Source organism: Macaca thibetana, chromosome 7 (assembly GCF_024542745.1).
Source record: "Macaca thibetana thibetana isolate TM-01 chromosome 7, ASM2454274v1, whole genome shotgun sequence".
NCBI classification, from domain to species: domain Eukaryota; kingdom Metazoa; phylum Chordata; class Mammalia; order Primates; family Cercopithecidae; genus Macaca; species Macaca thibetana.
This window is the reverse complement of record NC_065584.1, coordinates 85,687,880-85,710,022: the sequence shown is the minus strand read 5'-3', so window position 1 is coordinate 85,710,022 and position 22,143 is coordinate 85,687,880. Positions and strand designations below refer to the sequence as shown.

The 22,143-nt window shown below is 35.4% G+C and overlaps 1 gene segment (V, D, J or C); it reads left to right on the top strand.

The window, feature by feature from the left end:
* LOC126958310 (T cell receptor alpha variable 25-like) lies at window positions 1-2,705 on the top strand. The segment is given in 2 exon segments: window positions 1-849; window positions 1,132-2,705. Coding segments are annotated over 2 exon segments (636 nt in total).
* Window positions 2,706-22,143: the final 19,438 nt, after the last annotated feature.

Genomic DNA, 22,143 nt, shown 5'->3' with positions numbered 1-22,143 from the left:
CTCAGCCAGATCAGAACAGAAAGCTACTTTATCCAAGTGTTTTGTTTATGGAAGCCTTCCTATAGAAATTGATTATCTGTTAGATAAGACATTTTTTCTAATTATATTAATGTCTTCCCTCGTCACTGCTGGCATATGTAAAAGTAACATAGTGGGGTGGTAGATATGATCTCCTAAATTGGATAGTTTACCAGGGAAATCTGGGTGACAAAAGAGAAATATGTATTTCTTATATTCTGTTTTGAGGTAATGGGTTGTCTAACAATAAATCACAAGTGTCTCCCACATTTATTAAAATGTCTGTGACCTAATATGTCCCATTAACACATTTACAAGCACGTGCTACATGGCACAAGGTGATTCTTAATGACGATGGAAGCCACAAAATCGAACTTTCTCTTTTCTTTGGATGCCCTAGTTTTAAATCACAGACTCCATTTTAAGAGGCAAATTATTTCTCCTTGAACAATGTCACTATCAGTAAGCTCTTTCCTTCCAATCCTTGACACACATACATACCACCTATATTACAAAGCAACTTTATTGATACAAGAATGTGTTGTCAAATGAGCAATGTTTGAGTCCACCACAAGGGGGCAGCATCGGCAAACATAGACTGTCCTCTGAAGTGGGTGGGCAAAATGGTCTGATTGGTTTTTTTAACTTGCAGTCACCTCCCCTTTCTTTCCAAAATGCACACATCTGCTTTCCAAAATAGACCACAACTATTTCTATTGATCTGGAAGAAGCTTATACCAGGCAACCCATTTTGGAGCAGTTGGATGAAGAGGAAGGAGGGGGAGATGCTACTCATCACATCAGTGTTGGTCTTATGGATGCAATTGTCACGTGAGTTTGAGATGTCCCTGACTGCTTCCAGAGAATAAATCCAACAGGATAGAGAAGTATCTGCAGGCAGGGAATGGACTTTCTGTTTGAAAAACAAGAATTAAGAGAAAAGGAGAGAAACAGAGAGAAAGAGACAGAAAGAATAAAAGTTGAGGGAGATGGGAAGGGAAACATGGACAGAAAGGGAAAAAAAGAAAAGAGAAGTGAGAGAGACCCGCGTAGCTCAGGCACTAAATATCTACTCTGATTTTATGTGATGCTTCCCATTGTCTTTCTAAACAGAGGTGAATGGACAACAAATAATGCAAATTCCTCAGTACCAGCATGTACAAGAAGGAGAGGACTTCACCACGTACTGCAATTCCTCAACTACTTTAAACAATATACAGTGGTATAAGCAAAGGCCTGGGGGACATCCCGTTTTTTTGATAATGTTAGTGAAGAGTGGAGAAGTGAAGAAGCAGAAAAGACTGACATTTCAGTCTGGAGAAGCAAAAAAGAACAGCTCCCTGCACATCACAGCCACCCAGACTACAGATGAAGGAACCTACTTCTGCGCAGGGCACAGTGCTCCCCAAGCACCTGCTGCCTGTCTCCAAATCTTGCCCTGGGTCTTCAGGAGCAGATCATCCTACTCTCCCCAAAGAGCAGGAGCCAGAGAAAGCCAAAGTCACAATGTCTGTGAGGATATCGAGCAACTCCTCCCCACGGCAGCAAGAATGCATGTAGAAATCACTCTGTTAAGACCTGGAAGCGTTTAGCAGTTTTATTTCCTAAAACTTAACTACCGGTTTTCTTCTACACAGGAGTCTCAAAGAATTCGAATTGTCTTAGGAAGAATCGGTGGATTTTAACAATTTGTGATACAGATATTTATATAAAAAGTCTGAATTCATCTTTCAGTGCAGTGGTCCCCAACATTTTTGGCACCAGGGACCAGTTTTGTTGAAGACATTTTTCCACGGAGCAGGGTGGGGGATGGTTTAGGGATCCCCCTAACCGTGAGGGAAACTGTTTACCTCAGATCATCAGGCATTAGTTAGATTCTCATAAGGAGAGAGCAGCCTAGATCCCTCGCATGCGCAGTTCACAATAGGGTTCGGGCTCCTGTGAGAATCTAATGCTGCTGCTGATCTCACAAGAGGCGAATCTCAGGCAATAATGCTCACCTGCCGCTCACTTCCTGCTCTGCGGCCAGGTTCCTAACAGGCCACAGAAGGTTACGGATTCCCCACCGCCGGGGGTTTGGGACCCCTGTTTGGGTGGTAGCAGAGGTTTCCAAGCAGTTTCTTTAAGGTTTTAGCTCAATTGTATTGTGGAAGATTTGAAAATTAAACATTTTTCATTACGTACACAAAACTTAAAAAAAGTTTACGACCAACTCCCTGAAGAGTCACCTCTGTAAAACTCATCTGCTTCAATGCAATGCAGTCCAACATAGCATAAAGATTATGCATGCGGTAACCACCTTTCCAGAGAACTGAGTGAAGACAGCTCTTTTTAAAGTGAGGAGTTTAGACGAAACTGGAAGGTGACCCATGAAGAGATTTAGGCATGGTCTCTTTTTCACTCTTCTGACTGCAATTATATTCCCCAAGCCCAGATGAAGCTGATGATTCAAGTTCTGGTAGCCGTGTTCATTGGTCTAACTACGGGGAACAGTTAGCCACAGATTTCAAAGTGTGTTCACTGATTTGATTAATTACTTTATTTCTCAGTACTTAACAAAGATTTTTCTCCTGGGAAAGAGAGGATAAAAAATACAACTGTATTGGAGAGTTTAAACATTAAAATCAAGTGATATTGGTCAGCTAAATGGTCAAATAAAGTTTTTGCACATTTTCTAATAAAACATTTTGTAGCCATAAAATTGTTGTGATTAAAATTTTGTAACATAAGAATTAATTTAATTTATCGAATGAAAAAAGTCAAATACAAAATAGTACTATGCCACTTATAAAACAAAATAACATATATATAGAAAAATATGGATGGGAGCACACACATGTTTAGGTTAATTTCTAAGAGCACATAATTATTTAATAGTTGTTTTCATCCATTATCACATTTCCAAGGCTATTTCAGAGTTGTGCCAAAAACAGTTACATTAAAATTATTGTAAAAATGATTTTCTCCTCTTCTTTCATAGCCTTGGCCCTTTTGCACACTGATCCTCTCAAACTATTACCCTTTTTTTTGGGGGGGGGGCAGGTGGGTCTTTCTCCCACGAAGTTTTCCTTCCTTTCTCTTTTTTCTTTCATACATTTTCTATGTTTTTCTGCTACAATCATGCCAAAGTAAAAAATAATACTAATTAACAAAATCACAAGCACTTGAAAATAGACATGAATTATAAAAGACCTCATAAATAATTCTGGAAAGATCAAAAAATGACCTTTACTGCCAGTAGAGGGGAATGATTTCATCCATCAAAACAGCTGCCAGAGATGATTCACATAAGAAGGAAAAAAAAAAAAAAAAAAAAAAACCCACACACACCGCCTTACCAGTATAATTAAGATCTCATTTTGATTCTTTACCAAATTTAAGGAGAGTATGGTCCGATATTTCTTGGTTTCCCTCACTGATTGTTTCTCTTTTATTCCCAGTGTATCATTTATTAAGCACACATGAGGGGCTCTCATCCTCTGATTCTCCAATATTTTCTGTCTGGGAGACACCATGTACAGAAACAAGGGGTGGACTGACAATTTCAATTTGACTCTAGTGTCAAATTGAAATGTTTGGCTTGTTCCTCCAAAACCCTTTCTTCATAGGATTTTTTTGAAGGTTTTCGCAAAGACTACACCTGACTACTGTACAAAAACACATCTGTAGAATCTGCTTAAAAGACCTCCTTCAAGGTTGCATGAGCATAGATCACGTCACCGCACTCCAGCCTGAGTGGACAGAGAGAAACTCTGTCTCAAAAAAATAAAAATAAAAAATAAAAATAAAATAAAATAAAAAACCTCCTTCAGAAGGCATTAATTATGGTTTTCTTTTGCACCTTTTTATCTTTATTTTTTTCTTTTTTTCCTTCCTTCCTTCCTTCCTTCCTTCCTTCCTTCCTTCCTTCTTTCTTTCTTTCTTTCTTTCTTTCTTTCTTTCTTTCTTTCTTTCTTTCTTTCTTTCTTTCGTCACATCCGATCTGTATCTCCATGCTGTCTAGAGTTATTAGAGTGATTCTCTATCCTTTACAATGATGGGGTCCATTAGTCCACATCTCTGCTTTTCTTGCTCACTCACAGGAGACAAGATTAAAAACAAGTAAGGATAATCTGCTTTATGAAGCAGGTATTATAATTTCCAACTTATAAAGAAAGAAACTGAAACATCAAGATATTAAGTAACTTACATCTACTCACCTGTAAGAATGGATAAAGTTCAAATATATAAGAATATCAAGTACTGGTTAGGCTACACATCAACTGGAACTCTCATACATTGGTGATAGGAAAGAGAAATGCTCCGCACTTTGTAAAACAGGTTGGCAGTTCTTATAAAGTTAAACTTCACTTACAATATGATTCATCAATCTCTTTCCTGCATATTTAGCCAAGAGAAATAAAAGTTATGTTCACATAAAAATTTGCATGTGAATGTTTACAGAAGCTTAATTCATAATTACTGAAACCTGGGAACGACCAGATGTCCTTCAAATGGAGAAGGGTTAAACACATTGTGGTTCATCCATATGACTGAGTACTACTCAGCAATAAAAAGAAATGAAATATTGACTCATGCAAGAACATGGATGAATCTTCAATGTGTCTTGGTAAATAAAAGAAACTAAGTCCAAAGGACTACATATTGTGTGAGTTTATTTATATTATGAATACATATGGGTAGAAGCAAAACTATAAAGATAAGAAACAGATAAAAGTGTTGGTGAGAACTGTACCAGAGACCTGTGTACCACAAAAAGTAAATCTTACAGTGTATGATAACTAGAATGTGAGTGGAATCCCAAAAGAAAGAGAAACTGTAACAAATGCATCCAGCAATATTATAGTGAATAATGTAAACACAGTGACACTGTCTTTAATGTGGAAGAAAATAACTAACCTAAATAATTTTTGAAAACAGTATTTTGAGTAGATACTGTAAGACTAAAGGCAAAAGAATGGCACACAAATACCATTCTGTAGGTAATAAATTTATTTCTCAAGGGGTATGGGTTAGCAATTCTTCAACTAATTTATGTGAGCATTTGGATTGAACAAATGTATATAGGTAAAACATATAATAGATCATGAATCATGATAGCCAGATTTCTCACTGTTGGGAAAAGTAATAAATAATGAAGGGAGAAATCTATGCAGACCCAGTGGAGTTGAACTCATGTTTTTTATAACATTCATAGGTATAGGTTGATACATAAATAAAATTATTAGGAGACTTGAGTGCTTTCTGATGCCCAACAGCAAAGCACAAGCCTGTGGTTACTTTATTCAAATTGATTCAAAAGCCTGAAAGACCTTCAGCAAAGTAGATAAGAAATGTCTGGGAAACCTAGGTGGTCTTGATATTAGGAAAGATACAGTATTTGTGTTGTCACCATATTTAGTTCCGTCAGTATATCTCTTTGGTTTTTGTATTGAGGCATAATACACATACAGTAAAGTGCACTAACATTCATCAAATGTTTGTGAATGTTTAGTAATGCACATCCCTGTGTAATAATCCTCCACCAATCAAGATGCAGAATATTTCCACCAACCCAGGCATTATTTCATTCCTCTTTTCACTCAATACCTACCCCTAGAGATAACCACTATTCTGATTTCTATTGCCTTAGCTTAGTTTTGCTTTCTCTTGAATTTCATATTAATGAAATCATACACTACATTTTTATTGTTTCTTATGTTGAACACTGTTCCATTGTATGAATATGCCATCTTGTTTATATACTTCTTTGGTAATAGAAATTTGTGTTGTTTCGAGTTTGGGGCCATGATGAATACAACTGCTATAAATGTTCTTATGTAAGTCTTTTTGTGAACATATGAAACTGTTGAACATTCTTATGTAAGTTTTATTGTTGTAGTAGAATCACTGGGCCATAGAACAGGCATATCTTACCTTATTAGAAACTTCCAAGCTGTTTTTGAGGTTATATCATTATGGAAAAGAGTTTCAATTCTCTATAACCTTGCTATTACTTAATATTGTTGACATGTATTATTAAACTTCAAAATTTTGAGATTATTATAAATTCACATATATTTTTAAAAATTAAGGCAGGTCATATGTATCCTTTACTCAGTTTACTCCAGTGGCGTAAAACTATAGTACAATATCACAACCAGGATATTGACGCTGACTCAGTCAAGGCATGGAACATTTCTATCACCACAAGGGTGCTTTCTGTTGTCCTTTTGTAGCCATATTAATTTCCTCTCTGCTCCCACCCCCTCCTTCATCCCTGGGAACTATTAATCTATCCTTCATCGTTATAATTTTGAAATTTCATATATGTTGTATAAATGACCTTTGGGGACTGACGTTTTAAACTCAGCATTCTGCTATATTTTGTGTCTTGCCAAATTTAAGAAGTTTTTGGCTTTTACTTCTTTGATACTTTTTCAGTCCTACCCCCTTTCTTTTTTAGTACTATGATGAAAGGAATGTTAGATATTTTGTTAGAGTCCTGCAATTCCCTGAGGCTTGGTTCATTTTTTAAAAATCATTCTATTTTCCCTTTGTTATTTAGATTAAGTAATTTCTTTTGTTCTATCTTCCAGTTCACTAATAATTTTCTCTATCCCTTCCATTTTGCTACTGAGCCCATCTGGTGGACTTTTTATTTCAGCTATATTTTTAAGTTCTAAAATTTCCATTTTAAATCTTGGTTCTTTTTTATGTATTTTACTTCTTTACTTAGACTTTCTATTTCCTCCTGAAGCTTTCTGTTTTTTCATTTGTTTCAAGCATGTTTGTAGTTGCCCTTCGAAACATTTTCATCATGGCTGCTTTCATATCTTTATTAGGTAATTTTACCATGACTTTCAGTTCAGGGTTGGCACCTATTGATTGTCTCTTTAAAATTCTGTTTGAGATCTTCTTGGTTCTGAGTATATTGAGTGCATTTTTTTTATTGAAATCTGAACATTTAAGTATTGTGTTTGAAACTCTGGATCTTATTTAAAATTTTTGTTTTATCTCCTTTCTCTGATGCCACTCCAGCAGGGGAAGGGGAACTACCTGGTAGAGATAGAATCCAGTGTCCCCATTCAGCCTCATTGACATCAGAGGGCAGGAAGGATCATCAAACTGCCAGGTGGGGGTTGGACTTCTGGGTCCTTATGTACAGATGAGTCTTGAAAAACATGAGGGTTTGGGGCACCAACCCCCATGCATTCAAAAATTTGTATACAACTTTTGGCTCCCCCAAAACTTAACTACTGATAACCTACTGTTGACCAGAAGCCTTACTGATAACATAAACAGTCAATTAACACATATTTTGTATGTTATATGGATTATACACCATGTTCTTACAATAAAGCAAGCTAGAGAAAAGTAAATGATATTAAGAGAATCATAAGGAAGAAAAAATATGTTTACAGTACCATACTGTATATAGCAGTTCTGTAAGTTTATGTAGTCTGTTTACAAGATGAATCATCTGTCTGAAATTGCAGGCAACTGCAACTACAGCTGCAGCTTGCAGCTTAATGTCAAACAATTAAGTTTTTTCTTGTAAGGTCATGACTGCTTCTTGGGAGCACATCCAACATCACTAGTGGAATTTTGCATGGATCCCATGGTGTTATTCAAGGTTTACACTATTGCACTAAAAACAGTGAAAAGTATGTGAGAACTGTGAGAGATGACTTTTTACTACAATGGACAAGTGGCTGGAGAGATGAACTGCTCATGTGGAGATAATTAGCATTGCATTTTAAGTCGATATTCACAAACTTGAGCTCACTGTAATAACAACAGAAGGTGGCTACAAAATTATTACAGTAGTACAGTATGTACTATAGTTAATTTTATGCAGTTGTGATTTAATACTGCATCTTTAAGTTTGTGTGCATTTCTCCAGACTCCAAGTGCCACCACATACGGTCTGTGTTTGTGTGCTTAAGTTTTGATACATTTAAAATTTTTATAATAAATTTGTGTATGTTTTATGGTAGTAAGTGATAAGGTAGACTAGTATTTACATGCATTTTACACATTCATGACGTATCTTTTTCTTAATTTTATTGATATTTTTAGACTACATTGTGTGTTTGCAAGTTTTTTCAACTTGTTGCAAATCTCCAAAAATTTTTCCAATATATTTGTTGAAAAAAAGTTCGCATATAGGTGGACCCATACAGTCCAAACTTGTTCAAGGGTCAACTGCAGTCTCCACTGTAATTTATTCTTCTTTCTTTATGATTAGGGTTTTTTGTGTACTTTAAAAAATACTGTTGTCCACTTCTAATATAATACAGTTGTTCTCCTGTGTCTTCTTTTAAAACTTTACAGCTTCACTCTTTACATTTAGGTTTCTGACCCATCTGGAATATGTGTGTGTGTGTCTGTGTCTGTGTCTGTGTCTGTGTCTGTGTGTGTGTGTTTATATATATAATTAAACAGTTACTTTGGCATTTATATTGAAAAGACCATTTCTTCCCCCACTGAATTGCATTGGCACCTTTGGAGAAAATCAAGTCATTACATATGTGTTCATCTACTTCTGGACATGATTCTGTTAAATTGTCTTTTTAACAATTCTCGTACCAATAGGACATTTTCTCTTAATTACTGAGGTTTCACATAAGTCTTGAAATCTGGAAATGCAATTCCTCCAGCTATTGCCCACCTTTTTTTTCAAGGTTATCTCACTTGTTATAGGATTTAAATTTCCATAGAAATTGCAAAACAGATTCTCAAACTTCTACCACAACAAGTTTCTGGTAATTTGATTCAGATTTGCTGAGTTTATGATAAGGTTGAGAAAACTGATAATTTAACATATGGATTCCTTAGATTTATAAATATAGCCCTCCATTTATTTAGGTCCTCCTTAATTCCTTTTATTAATGTTTTATAATTTTCATTTTAATGAACTTTCATATCCTTAATTAAATTCATTCATTTGCTTATTTCATTGGAAATGGCATTTTTATTTTATTTTCCAATTGCTTTTAGCTAGAATCTAGAAATAGAATGGAATTTTTTATTCAATGACTGTGAATTCATCCATTAGTTCTAGTAGTTTCTTTACAGATTCTTTTAAATTTTCTATATTCAAATTATGTTATCTATGAAGAAGTAGTTTTACTTATTCCTTTCCCGACTTTATGCATTTTATTTTTTTCCTGACTTGATGCCAGTTATTCCAATGTGATAATAAATGGAAGTGTGATAATGTATCTTCTTCCTAAACTCAGAGAAAAAATGTTCAGTATTTTACCATTAATTACAATGTTAGCCTTGGATATTTTTATAGATACTCTTTATCAGATTAAGGAATCTTTTCTACATGTCTAGATTGTTGAGAGTATTCATCATGTGAGGGTAATGGCCTTATATCAGATTCTCGTGTGTGTGTAAGTTTTGACAAATTTAAAATTTTAATAATAGATTTGTGAATATTTTATGGTGGTAAATGATAAAGAAGTTTAAAATAGGTTGAACGCATTATTTTGGTTTTTCATCAAGCAAAGGAGGAGAAAATCTTACCCGTTATGATCTTAGAGATCATATAATCTTCTAAAATGTAAAATACTCTGCAAATACTCAATAGCTTGGACAAATATATTTTTTATTCTTTAGAGCTATGCAAAATACTTAATGATTTTCAATACCATTAAAAATATCACCTGTTAGTAGCCTCAATTGTCTGCCAAAAAATAAAGGTGATCAAACCAAAAGCAAAAAAAGGAAATTGTATTAATTACTTTTCTTCTCCCTTTGTTAATATAACAACATGATATAGTCCTCCCTACTTTAAGTAATTATCTATTTCTTCTTATATTTTCGGCAGTACTGTCCTGTTAACTTACATCTTTATGAACTGGTACAGAGTGGGCTCTTAGTGAATATTTTTTAAATGAATGGAATATTATTACTAAGACTTTTACTCCATGTCTTTGTAGCTTGATTTTTCACACCCATGTTGGGGAAATTTATTGTCTATCGTTGAATTTTTGCCTACAATTCTGACCCTATGTTTACCCCATTGTAGTCTTTGGTTCAAAATGTATTCCAGATAACTGAAAGAGTGCATATAGAATAATTTAAAGATTTGTTTAGCATAAGTTCAGTAAATTTGTCAATTATGACTCATCTATGCATTCACGAAACAAGTAATTATTGAGTGCTTATTCCGTGCCAATATCTCTTATAAGCATTGAATAGTATGGGCTTTTGAACCAGCCTTTAATTATGGGATGATTAGAAACAAAAGAGAAATTAACTCCACCTCAGCAATTAAAAATTATAATGGGAATATTATTGAAATAACAAAGTAACTTTAAAAAATAGTTAAAACCTTTCTTGGAGTGTTAGAGGACTGATAAAACAAAGATGAGTACAGAGGTATTAAAACTAAGTATCTACCTTCAAACCTGATAAAAGAGTCAGAAGATTGCTGGCTGACTTTTTGCCTGATTATAGCTACACAGTTCATTCATTCAGTCAGTCACAAGAGGGGGCTGCTTCACCTTAAAACTTAGGTTTCTTTCTTGGAGAGGGGACACTAAGCTTATGTTTTCCACTCAAGTTCCACAGAAAACAGGAAACAAAGATACACTTTTATCCTCTTTACACAAATTATACTTTATGATCTCTTATTAAGTGTGTTATGGCTTCAAAAGTTCGGGACCCTTACACCGATGTACTAAGTCTTCTCAGAGCACCTCCCTTAACACTGCTTTCTCCAAGTTTCACTTCCCTAATCATTTCCTACCTCCCCCATTCCCTACACCTTTTTCTTCCTTTCCTTATTGTTACCACCCCCGCCCCCAACCTTGTTTGCTTTTCCTGGTCTCTTTTCCCTCTGCCTCAGTGTCCTTGGTGCACACAGTAGCCATAAGCATGAGCATAGAAATTAGGAAATGAACTTTAAGGCCAGAGAGTTTAAGGCGGATGAGAGCCAGCACCATTTATGTCACTAGTCACTATATCAAGAACAGATGCACTGAGAAATGTCTACTTAGACAACAGTCAATACATGATTCCAGGGACCTCTGTAGAAAACCCGAGTTTTGGGAGATTTAGCTTTCAGTGTCAATGTTATTAATGCTTATTTTCCCCCTGAGCACATCACTTCCTACTTTGAACCTCACTCCCATTTTCTAGAATGTAGATGGGAACTTTAATCTCCTGACAACACAGAGCTCAGTATAGGCTTCTGGGATTTAATGACACTTTCCACAAGCTCCGTGGAGCAGAGGACAATTTATTTGGTACATTGAGGAAAGAATGATGGAAGAAAAGGTCTGGATAGATACATCCTTATGATCGATTTTCCTCATTCAGTGCCAGCCTTTTAGACTTTAAACCTCATAAATGATTTCAGTAGACACCCCCTGAGTTGAGGATGTCTGGTTGATATCCTCACTGTCTTCTCAGGAAAGACTAAACCTGGAGAGGAAGACACAGAAAAGCAACTGCTCTATCATTGGCTGACAAGATCCTGACAACAACACAATGAGAGCTGCACTCCTTGCAAGTCTTTACCAGTAGCTGTTGCTTCTGTTCTCTGGAAATTCTTTAAACCTAGAATCAGATACAAAAACTGAACTCTGGGTCCATAATCCTCATTTGTTCTTGAAGTATGAGGCTGGTGGCAAGAGTAACTGTGTTTCTGACCTTTGGTAAGTGCTCTGGGTCTACCTAGGGAGGGCTTCAGAGGACAAGGGACCCCGAAGGGTGGTTTGCCCTCTATGCTCCCTGTGCTTTTTCCAGCATACTAGATATAATTGAGAACCGTTCTGTGCATTTGTCTAGGAAGTACATACATCTACATACCAGGCTAGATCACAACCATAATCCCAGAAGAGCCCTTGGCAGTATTCGATTGTATGAAATCTATGGGTTTATTAAGTCAGAGCCCATGGAATACAGCCTAGAGAGTCTATTATTATTGGCATGTATCTTTGGTCTTTATAATAAAACCAATGCTATTTTTTGTGTTCTCGCAGGACATAAAAGTTTTGGAGCTTTAAGGGAGTGTTGTATCCTTGATCCACAGAATTACCTTGGTTTGAGAGTCAGAAGCTAATCTGATTTTCTTGATCCCTTAGGGACTATAATTGATGCTAAGACAACCCAACCCACCTCCATGGATTGCGCTGAAGGAAGAGCTGCAAACTGCCTTGTAATCACTCTACCATCAGTGGAATGAGTACATACATTGGTATCGACAGATTCACTCCCAGGGGCCACAGTATGTCATTCATGGTCTAAAAAACAATGAGAACAATGCAATGGCCTCTCTGATCATCACAGAAGACAGAAAGTCCAGCACCTTGATCCTGCCCCACGCGACGCTGAGAGACACTGCTGTGTACTATTGCATCGTGAGAGTCGCACATTGGGACAGATGGGGCTGCACCTGTGCAATATCTCCCTGGTGGCAAGTGAGGAGGAGGGTAGCATTCATCTAGAGCAAAATGTCGATAGGAGTCAAAAAGTAACAAGAAAAGAGGAAAAGGAAGGGAAGGAGAGAAGCAAAGTAAATAAGGGAGATAGGATGAAAGGTAAAAAGATAGGAATAAGAACTATATTTGCTGATGTGGCTGAGAAATATGATAAAGGGGCTATAATTTGAACATAGCAATAAAGTGAGTCATAATTTGAACATAGCAATAAAATGAAGAGGGTTAAGAATTTTCACGACTCCTCTTCATGTCAAAAAAATGTTCATTTCAGTTTGTTAGTAAAAGTGAACGGATAAGGAAAATCAAGATAATTCTGCTTGTCCCAAGTCTTTTTTCCTCTGGATCCAGGGGCAAGTTCAAGCTTCAAAATGCATGCTGTTATAGTTGATCCAATTACCAGAAACAAGTTGATTTTTCTGCAAGAAAAACCTGAAATATTCCTTCTTACTAGTGCAGTAACACTAGTTACTAGAGCATGCATATTTGTGATGAAGGTTTTTCTTTTTGGAAAGAAACAAAAATCAAATGAATGTTAATTTATTTTTATTTTTCTTGAAGTCTTGAATCTATAAACGGACCTCATCAAGTTTTATTTCCTAAGCAGCACACAAATCCATCTCACCATATAAGACTCAGGTAAAGCAAAGGCGAAAGACCTACTGCATTTCCTCATTCTTCCCTGTCTCACACCACTCTTCTCAAAGAACACTGGCTTTTATACTTTAAGGTATATCATGATAGCCTGTTTAATTTCAGTTATATATCTGTGCATATAATTTTATCCAATCACACACAAACTTGCATACATACACACAGTTTTGTCATGTAAATTGGATTTATTAGATTTTTTAACTTGCCATTTATTTTTCATGTAATAAAGTGTCCTAGAGAGCTTTCTATATCAGTAGAGAAGTTCACTTTATTCTTTTTGGTGCTTATTTAGTACTTTGAGACATTCCATCATATCATTGCTTTTCTATTGATGCATATTTGTTTCTACTGTCTTCACTATCATAAAGAATATTATGTTCTACTTCTTTATAGATTCACCTTAGTTTGTGTGTGTGTGGAAGTGTTTATTTTAATGAGATTTCTGAAACTGAAATTGCTATGTCGAAAGGAAGGTGCATTTAAAATTTTTGGAAAAAGTGGCAATTTACTCTCCAAATGATAAAACTACACTCCATATAATACATATATATGTATTATTATACACATAATTATCTATCATAATTATCATATAATTAATAAATATAATACATATATGTGTTAAATAGCTTCCAACCAACAGTAGGTGAAAGAACTCATTTTACATTCTTACCAAAATTGAGAATTACTGACAGTTTTTATTTTTATTTTATTGTATTATTCTATTTTTTATTTTGATTCCGGGTCTCACTCTGTCACCCAGGCTGGAGTGCAGTGGCCGGATCTCAGCTCACTGCAACCTTCACCTCCCAAGCTCAAGCAATCCTCCCACCTCAGCCTCCCAAGTAGCTGGGACTACAGGCACACACCACCACTCCTGGCTACTTTTTGTAGAGACAGAGCCTTGCCATGTTGTTCAGTTTGGTCTCAAAACTCCTGAGCTCAAGAGATCTGCCAGCCTTGGCCTCCCAGAGTGCTGGGATTGTAGGCATCAGTCACACACCCAGCCCAGTTTTTAATAATCCAAAGTTATATTATCTTTGGTCATTTTCCTGATTCCTAGTGTTTTTGAGCAACTTTTTTCTACATGTATTGGCACTTTTTCATTTGGCAATATGCTTATTCCTACCTTTTGAACATTTTTCTCTTTAGTTGTTTTCCTTTCTCTTTTTATTCGTAAGAATTAGCTTCATACCTTAAATAATGCATTATTTTATATTTGTTGAATATTTTTTTCTAACAGTACCTTTTTTCTTGCGTATTTTTAATGCAGTTTTAAATTTTTACATGGTTTAATCTATCAAGTATTCCTTTCCTTTAGGCCTTGAAAGTCAATATGTTTATAGGAAATTCCTAAGTATATTACATATTTTAATATTCACTACCATTTGGTTGAGAATTATTTTGAGATGCATGTTACAGATTAGAAAACTGAGTCTCAACGAGATTTAAAAACCTGCTAATATTCACAGTATTAATAAGTTAGCATCAATTTTAAATTTATTTTTAAACCTCAGATTGTCAAACACTAAAATCTGAACACACATTGTTTAACCTCATCTTACTGGAAGCAGTCACAAGAAGAAAACTCCAAAATAATGAATCAAATAAAGCATCAGTGGAATGGATTATAGTTACCATCCAAGACACATGTTAGAGCAAAAGGTCAGGAATGTTAGGGTAGAAATTGTGTTATGAGTTGAGAAAATCAATGGTCCTTAATCATAAAGAAAGGTAATGCTAGTCCCCTAAATATTCAAATAGCAGTCAAAATGTGTGTTTTGATTGCGGAAGAACTCTAATGCATCCTCAGCTTCAACAGAGGCTTCAACACAGGCTTCAACACGTTCCTTCTTTTACTACTGGGTCACATCAAACAAGATCTAGAAGAGACAGACTTGTATGACTATCCTCCTTCTGCTTGGAAATACCGCATTGAAGAGGGTCAGGATTTTAAATTAATGTGACCAGTACTTTACTCCTGATCTTTCTCTTCTCACTGCCAACATGTTGCTTCTGTTACCTTTTGTCATTCAATTGACAGCATCTCATTCTTTCAGAATCTCTGCCCATAGCCTCAGAGTTATCTTTGACTCTTATTTTTTCTTTCACTATTCACGTCGAATCCATCAAGAAATTCAGTTGGCCCTAACTAAAAGATTGACCTAAAGTTTGACCACTGCTATCTCTTTGGTCAAGCCACCCCCATCTCAATGAATTACTGTAATAGCCTTCTAAATGGTTTCCCTGCTCGTCCTCCTACAGAACATTCTTAATACAGCAGCCAATGAGAGCTTTCAAATATAGATAGGTCACTCATCTGCTCGAATCATTGCAATAGCTTCCCATTTCTCTTAGAGTAACATCAGAGTACTTACAGTGATCTGTAAGAATGCATGATCTATCTCTCGTTACGTTTTAAAAACACCAACAGAAAAATAACGTTGGCAACCCCATATTCTATACCAGTAAAAATATCACAAAGAAATTATACTAAAATAAAGATTAATTCCCCCCCCCCCCCCCCAATCTGAAATCCATATCTTCCTTATTACAATGCATATCTTTGTCTGATCACAGCATATTGGTTCTTTAAAACATGTTGTTGACCAGCCCAGAGCAGTGGAACTCATTCTCAAATGGAAAACTGAGAGAATTCATTGTGAGCAGACCTGCTATAAAGAAGTCCTAAAGGAAGTTATTCAGGCTGAAGGGAAAGGATACCAGAGGAAAATCTGTAACTTCAAATACGAAGGAAGAACAACAGAAATAGTAAACGTGTGATAAGATACAAGAAACTAGTTTTCATTTCTCTTTTACAATCAGCTTTATTGAGTTATAATTTATATACAAAAACTATACATATTTAATACATGCAATTTGATGAGTTTGGACATATGCATACAACTGTGAAATGATCATCGCAATCAAGAAAAAAGACATGTTTGTCACCTCTAAAAGTTTCCTTGTGACTCTTTGTTTTTGTTGTTATTGCTACTGTTTTTGTTGTAAGAAAAATTAACATGAGATTTACCATCAATAAATTTTCCTGTGCACAAGCCTATATTGTTTACTATGGGCACTATGTTGTATAGCAGATCTTTAGAACTGATTTTTACACAACTAAAACTTTAAAACCATTGAACAACAACTCCCACTTTCTCCCTCCCCTCAGTCCCTGGAAACCATTATTTTATTCTCTGCTTCTATGAATTTGACTATTTTAGATACCTCAAATAAGTGTAATCATGCATTATTTGTCCATCTGTGACTGGGTTATTTCATCTAGCATAATCTCCTCCAAGTTCAATTCTGTTGTCATGAATGGCAGGATGTTATTCTTTTTCAAGGCTGAGTAATATTTAATTGTGTGAATGTACCACAATTTATTTATCTGTCACTTAACTTTCTTTTCCATATTTTGCATATTATAAAACCACATGAAGAAGAATAAAATTGATCACCATACACAAAAACTTACTCAAAATGAATTAAAGACTTAAGCATGATACCAGAAGGTGTGCTCCAATAAAACTTTGCTCTGTCAGTTACTCTAATTCTTTCCTGTGTGAAAGGAAACCTGTTGGGCATTTTGGGGTATGATCTTGGACAAATTGAATCTTTTCTTCCATGCTTTAAAACATTAAATAATATATTTACTTGATAAGATTAAAATAGCTTCCTCATGACCCCAAAATCATCAGAAACCCTCAAGATTATTCTGCTAAGAAATTAAACCAAGGAAATGGAGCACAAACCCAAAAGACTCAGTGTGTTTCCGTGTTTGACCTCCAGAGGGCAATGTTTCATAGACTGGAAATGTCTCTGCTAAGAAGAGTTCTGTCTTTCCTGAGCGGCTTTATCTGACAGCTCACTGAGGTGCAATTCTGAGTAGGATCAACATAAACAGGAAACTCTTGAATCCTAATTATAAAGACTTCATACCATATTCTGGCCTTGACAATGATTTCTTGGGTATGACACCAAAGACACAGACAACAAAAGCAAAAATAGACCCATAATATTACATCAAACTAAAAAGCTTCTGTACAACAATGGAGCAATTTATGGAAAGGGAGAAATATTTGCAAACCATATATTGATAAGTGGCTAATATACAAAATATGTAAGGAACCCTAAAACTCAGTAACAACAACAACAACAACAAAATTTTTTTAATGGGCAAAAGACTCAAAAAGACATTTCTCCCAAGAAGACAGACAAATAGCCAACAGGCATTTTTTTTAATGGGGCTCCAAAAAGACATTCATATCTCACGAAGACACCCCTCAAATACTTGTAATAGCCTAACATGGTTTCCCCTGCTCGTCCTCCTACGAGAACATTCTTATGAAAAGGTATTCAGTATCACTAATCTTCAGGGAAATGCACATCAAAACCAAAATGAGATATCACTTCACAAATGTTAAGATGACCCTTATTTTTTTAAAAAGTTAAGTATAGGTAAGGCTGTGGCAAAACTGAAATCCTTGTACAATGTTGTTGGGAATGTAAAATGGTGCAGCTGCTATAGAAAATATTATGGAGGTTCCTCAAAAAATTTTAAATAGAACGACCATGTAATCCAGCAACCCCACCTCTGGGTATATATCCAAGAGAATTGAAATCAGGATCTCAAATAGATATCTGTATTTCCATGTTAATTTAAGCATTATTCACAATAATTTCTCTTCTTAATTTATTTAAAATGCATAGACTGTTGAAATAAAATGTTATAAAATTCCCCGTTGGAGTTTTCAAAGTCTAAAGACAGAAGGCATCTGCCAACCATAACATGGAGGAATGAGGGTGAAATAACCTATATACAATTTCTATATTTTTCATGAAACAGTATAATAAATATAAACAGACTGTGAAAGATTAAGTAGTAAGCATAGTAGTAATAGGCAATCCTAATAGAAACCACTAAAAACATGATGCAAAAAGAAATAGTCAAAAATCAAATAGATATATTGTAATAGAATAATAAGAGACCAAAACAAAGGGCAGAAGTGGAAAATGAATACTGAAGTAATAGACTGAAATACAACCATATTAATACATGAAATGAAATGGTCTAACATTACATGAAATGTAAATGGTCTAAACACAGATATTTAAAGACAGAAATCATCAGTATGGATTTTTTTTTTTAAAGAAGACCCATCTACATACAAACTCACTTTAAATACAATGACAAAGATTAAAAGTAAAAGAATGGAAAAAATATCCATGAAAACACTAATCAAAAGAAATCTGGAAAGGCTATGTTAACATCAGACAAATGGGACTTCAGAAAAAGAAATATTAAAGAAATAAAGTGAAACATTACACAATTATAAAATGGTGGCTTCACTAAAAAAATGTTTAAAGTGCTTGTACCTACTAACAGAGTTTCAAAATATTTGAAGCTAAAATTGTTATAACTAAAAGAAAAATAGACAAAACCACTATTACACTTGGAGACTTAAACCCTTTGTGTTCAGTAAATAATAGACTAAGTATTACAGTTAGAGAATCAGCAAAGATGCAGCAGACCTGCTCAACACTATTATATTGACATTTATGGAACACTCCACTAAATAACAGAAAGCACATAAAGCCATGCTTAGAGGAAAATTTATACAGTAAACATTTACATTAGAAAAAGAAAAAAGGTTCAAATCAATAATTTTATTTCCTTCTTGTGTGTGTCCCCAGTGATGACGTCCTACATAGAAAAAAAAATAATCCTAGCAATCCAAGAAACTCTGTTTTTGAGTTCAGGCAAACAAGAGTATTTTCTGCTGTTACTGCACCAGGTACCCAACTGGAAAATGATACGTCTCATATTTTATGTTGCTCTCTTATGCTCAAAGATTAAAATGAGATTAATTCTATTTACATCACATGTCACAGTTCTGGAGGAGGTTATGAGCCTTCCTATTACAGTAATGATATCAGAAAGGGTATAAAGTAAGTTTAGTCCTTCATCTTTTAAAAAAATACCAGTTATGAAGATGGTTTGCCACGAAATGAATTCTGTTACACACATGATGAATTATATAGGACATTATAGGGTACCTTACAATACAATCTGTATATTTTCACACTAGTTGAGATATCACTAATTATTAAATGGAACTATGCTACTATGTTTTTCCTTAGCTTTTCAAGGGATAAGCACAAGAATATTCAAGTTATGCAGTGGGTCAAGCCTAAGAACAAATGGGAAAGCTGATAGAATAAAGAAAGACTCAGGCTAGGTTCTGGACTAGCTGAGACTAACATATATTAAGTCCATAAGTGCAGAATGAACTGGATGTGAGGAGTGTATAACCCTTCTCAATTTCAACGTGCCCACCTTTTGCTTTATTTTTCGCTGAATGCATCTCAATATAACAATGTAACAACACACTGACATCTCATTTAACTGTCAGAAGCATTATAGGACACAACAGAGGGAACAATCCGCTTTTCTGTGTCCTATTTGATCTTTGAGAGTATAAAAATCTGATTTTTTTCTGTGGGCAGGTATAGAGGGAGTATATGATAATTTTGTGTACTTTCTGCTCCATTTTTCTGTAAACCTAAAACTCCTCTAAAAGAGTCAATTAAACTGTCAAAAATCCATTTTAATGTAGAAGCTAAAAAGAAAAAAGAAAAATCAATCCAATGAGCTCAATCTCATAGAAAATATTTATTACAACCAGCTTGGATTATTTCCTACTTTCCTGCCTTACATACTCTCTTCAACTTTTTGCGTTGGTGCTTCTTTGGTTGTGTTTTTATTATGCAGCATGCATTATGTAAAATTGTGCATATGTTACATAATTTAATGATACTAACATGAAAGTAGAAATAACTTCTGTTAGGAAAAGCAATATAATAAGTAATTTAAGAGAATAAGTTTATGGGTTGGATAGGGTGTGTAGAACTCTCAACTCTGTCGTTATTTGAATTATAGTAGAAAAGTTAATAAATGTCTTAAATTTCAATTTTATCATCTTCTTACAGGAGATCATCATGATCACCCTATTGGAAGTTGTTCCAATTATAAAATAAGAAAATATCTTTCAAGAGCTTAGCTCAGATTCTAGCACAATGTAAACATTTAATAAATTATTATAGGTAAAGAAATGGAGGCCCAGAAAACATAACGAATTCTGCTCGTAATCAGAAATCTAGTACATTATAGAAAGAACACTGAGTTTTGAAATCCTAGCTATAAAATTTAAGCCAAGTATCTTCAACTTGTGATATCACTAACCTAGCCTCTTGAATACATTTACTGGGAGTAAAAGATGAGCAGAATAGAGAAAAGTAGAGGGAAAGAGAGAAACCAGGGGAAGAACTTTGAAACCACCAAACACATATTATCTCTTCAAGTATTCAGTCACACAGATAGGCATACTCCTTGATGGCCATTTGTACCAGGGCTGCAGGACTTGATAAAAGAGAACCTAGAAAAACATTCTGTAATCTTCAATTGATTTGTTGCCCTAGATCTGGTCCACATCTCTCTACAAGGTTATAAATGTCATGTTCTTTTCAGTTGTTTCCCCTCGTATTAATGAAATGGAAAATCCTTTCTCTTCTATCCTGACAGGGTCCTGATTATTAGCTGGTGTTACAATATTTTTCCTCCTATTGTTATACAAACTGTGTGTAAAGTATTCTCTTTATTCTCAAGACTATGATTTAATCCAATTAGTAAGAGGGAAGATCAGGATAGTTAGCTTGACTTTTCCATTATTCAGTAAACAGGCATTTATATAAATGAAGTGGGAGACTGGCAGTTTACTCCTATACTGTGCGAGCTTCCTTTCATTAAGACCTCAGTGTCTCACAGCTTCTCATGACTCTTCTCTCTCCCACTGTCACCTTCTATAGCAGCGGGCTCTTTCCTGGCAGATCTTAATGTGGGAACTAAAAAAGGATTGATGTGTACCACATATTACCACAGACAGATTGATAGGGTCAAGCTAGAAAGAATTATGTAGAAAAACGCGGTGATAGAAGCAAAAGGCAGAATGGGATGTACAGTTGAGCCAGAAAATTCAAGGCAAGAAAAGATAACAGAGATTGAATGTCCATAAATGTCCTTATTTCTGTGCTAGGGCTCTGTGACTGCAGGTACAACACAGAACACATGAAATCCTAAGGAAAGAGTGTACGTACTGGGCGTTGGAGAGCTGTGAGTGCCATCAGAACTTCCTGAGTTTCTTCTAAATGTCCTTTCTTCAGTAGGTAAATCTCTGAATCACCTGTGGGTTGAGTGAAGAATTATCTAAAGGGCTGAATCTTTCTCTTCTTACCTTTTCTCTAGTCAGTGCCAGACTTTAGGGTATGTGTCCTCTGGGATCACAGACCTCATTGAAAACAAGTCCCAGTATCCTAGTATGGCTTCCATTCTAGTGGGAATGGCGAGCCAGGCCCCCACTATGCTCCTGTCCTGGGGATGAATGCTCACTGAGGCTCTGCAGTACCTCTATGCCATGGCTCTCCTTTAGTCCTGGAAACAGCATTCAGACCCCACAGTCTCTCATAGCAGCCACTCAGGATCTTACAGCCAGCTCAGCAACAAACAAAAACATAGTGTGGGGCTCATAGCATCCCTTCTAAAGACTAGATTTTCTGATTCCAGGTACAAGATTCTTGTGGCAAATGACAAAAACGATTTGTCAATTCTTCCGAACAGAAGGTCCAGGAACCCTAACCTCCCAGTGTGAACCAGAGAGATGCTGTTGTATATGACTATGCTCTGAAAGGCATGAGAGTGACAAATGAGGCTGCTACCATGTGATAGCCCCATGACAAGAATAAAAAGGATGGCAGCCTTGGAAGCCAGTTGAAGAAAACATACCTAAAACACACTAGCAAGAACAGAATGCTTACTCTTTCTTTTTGATAAGAAAGCCCATCTTTCATATGCTTCCTTGGTCTAGGGGCCAGGTAACAACAATAATGATGATAATGATATTAAAATACATCATTTAATATCATTTTCATTAGTAATAAATAAAAACAAGATCAATTAAGTAAGCCTGAAATTCAA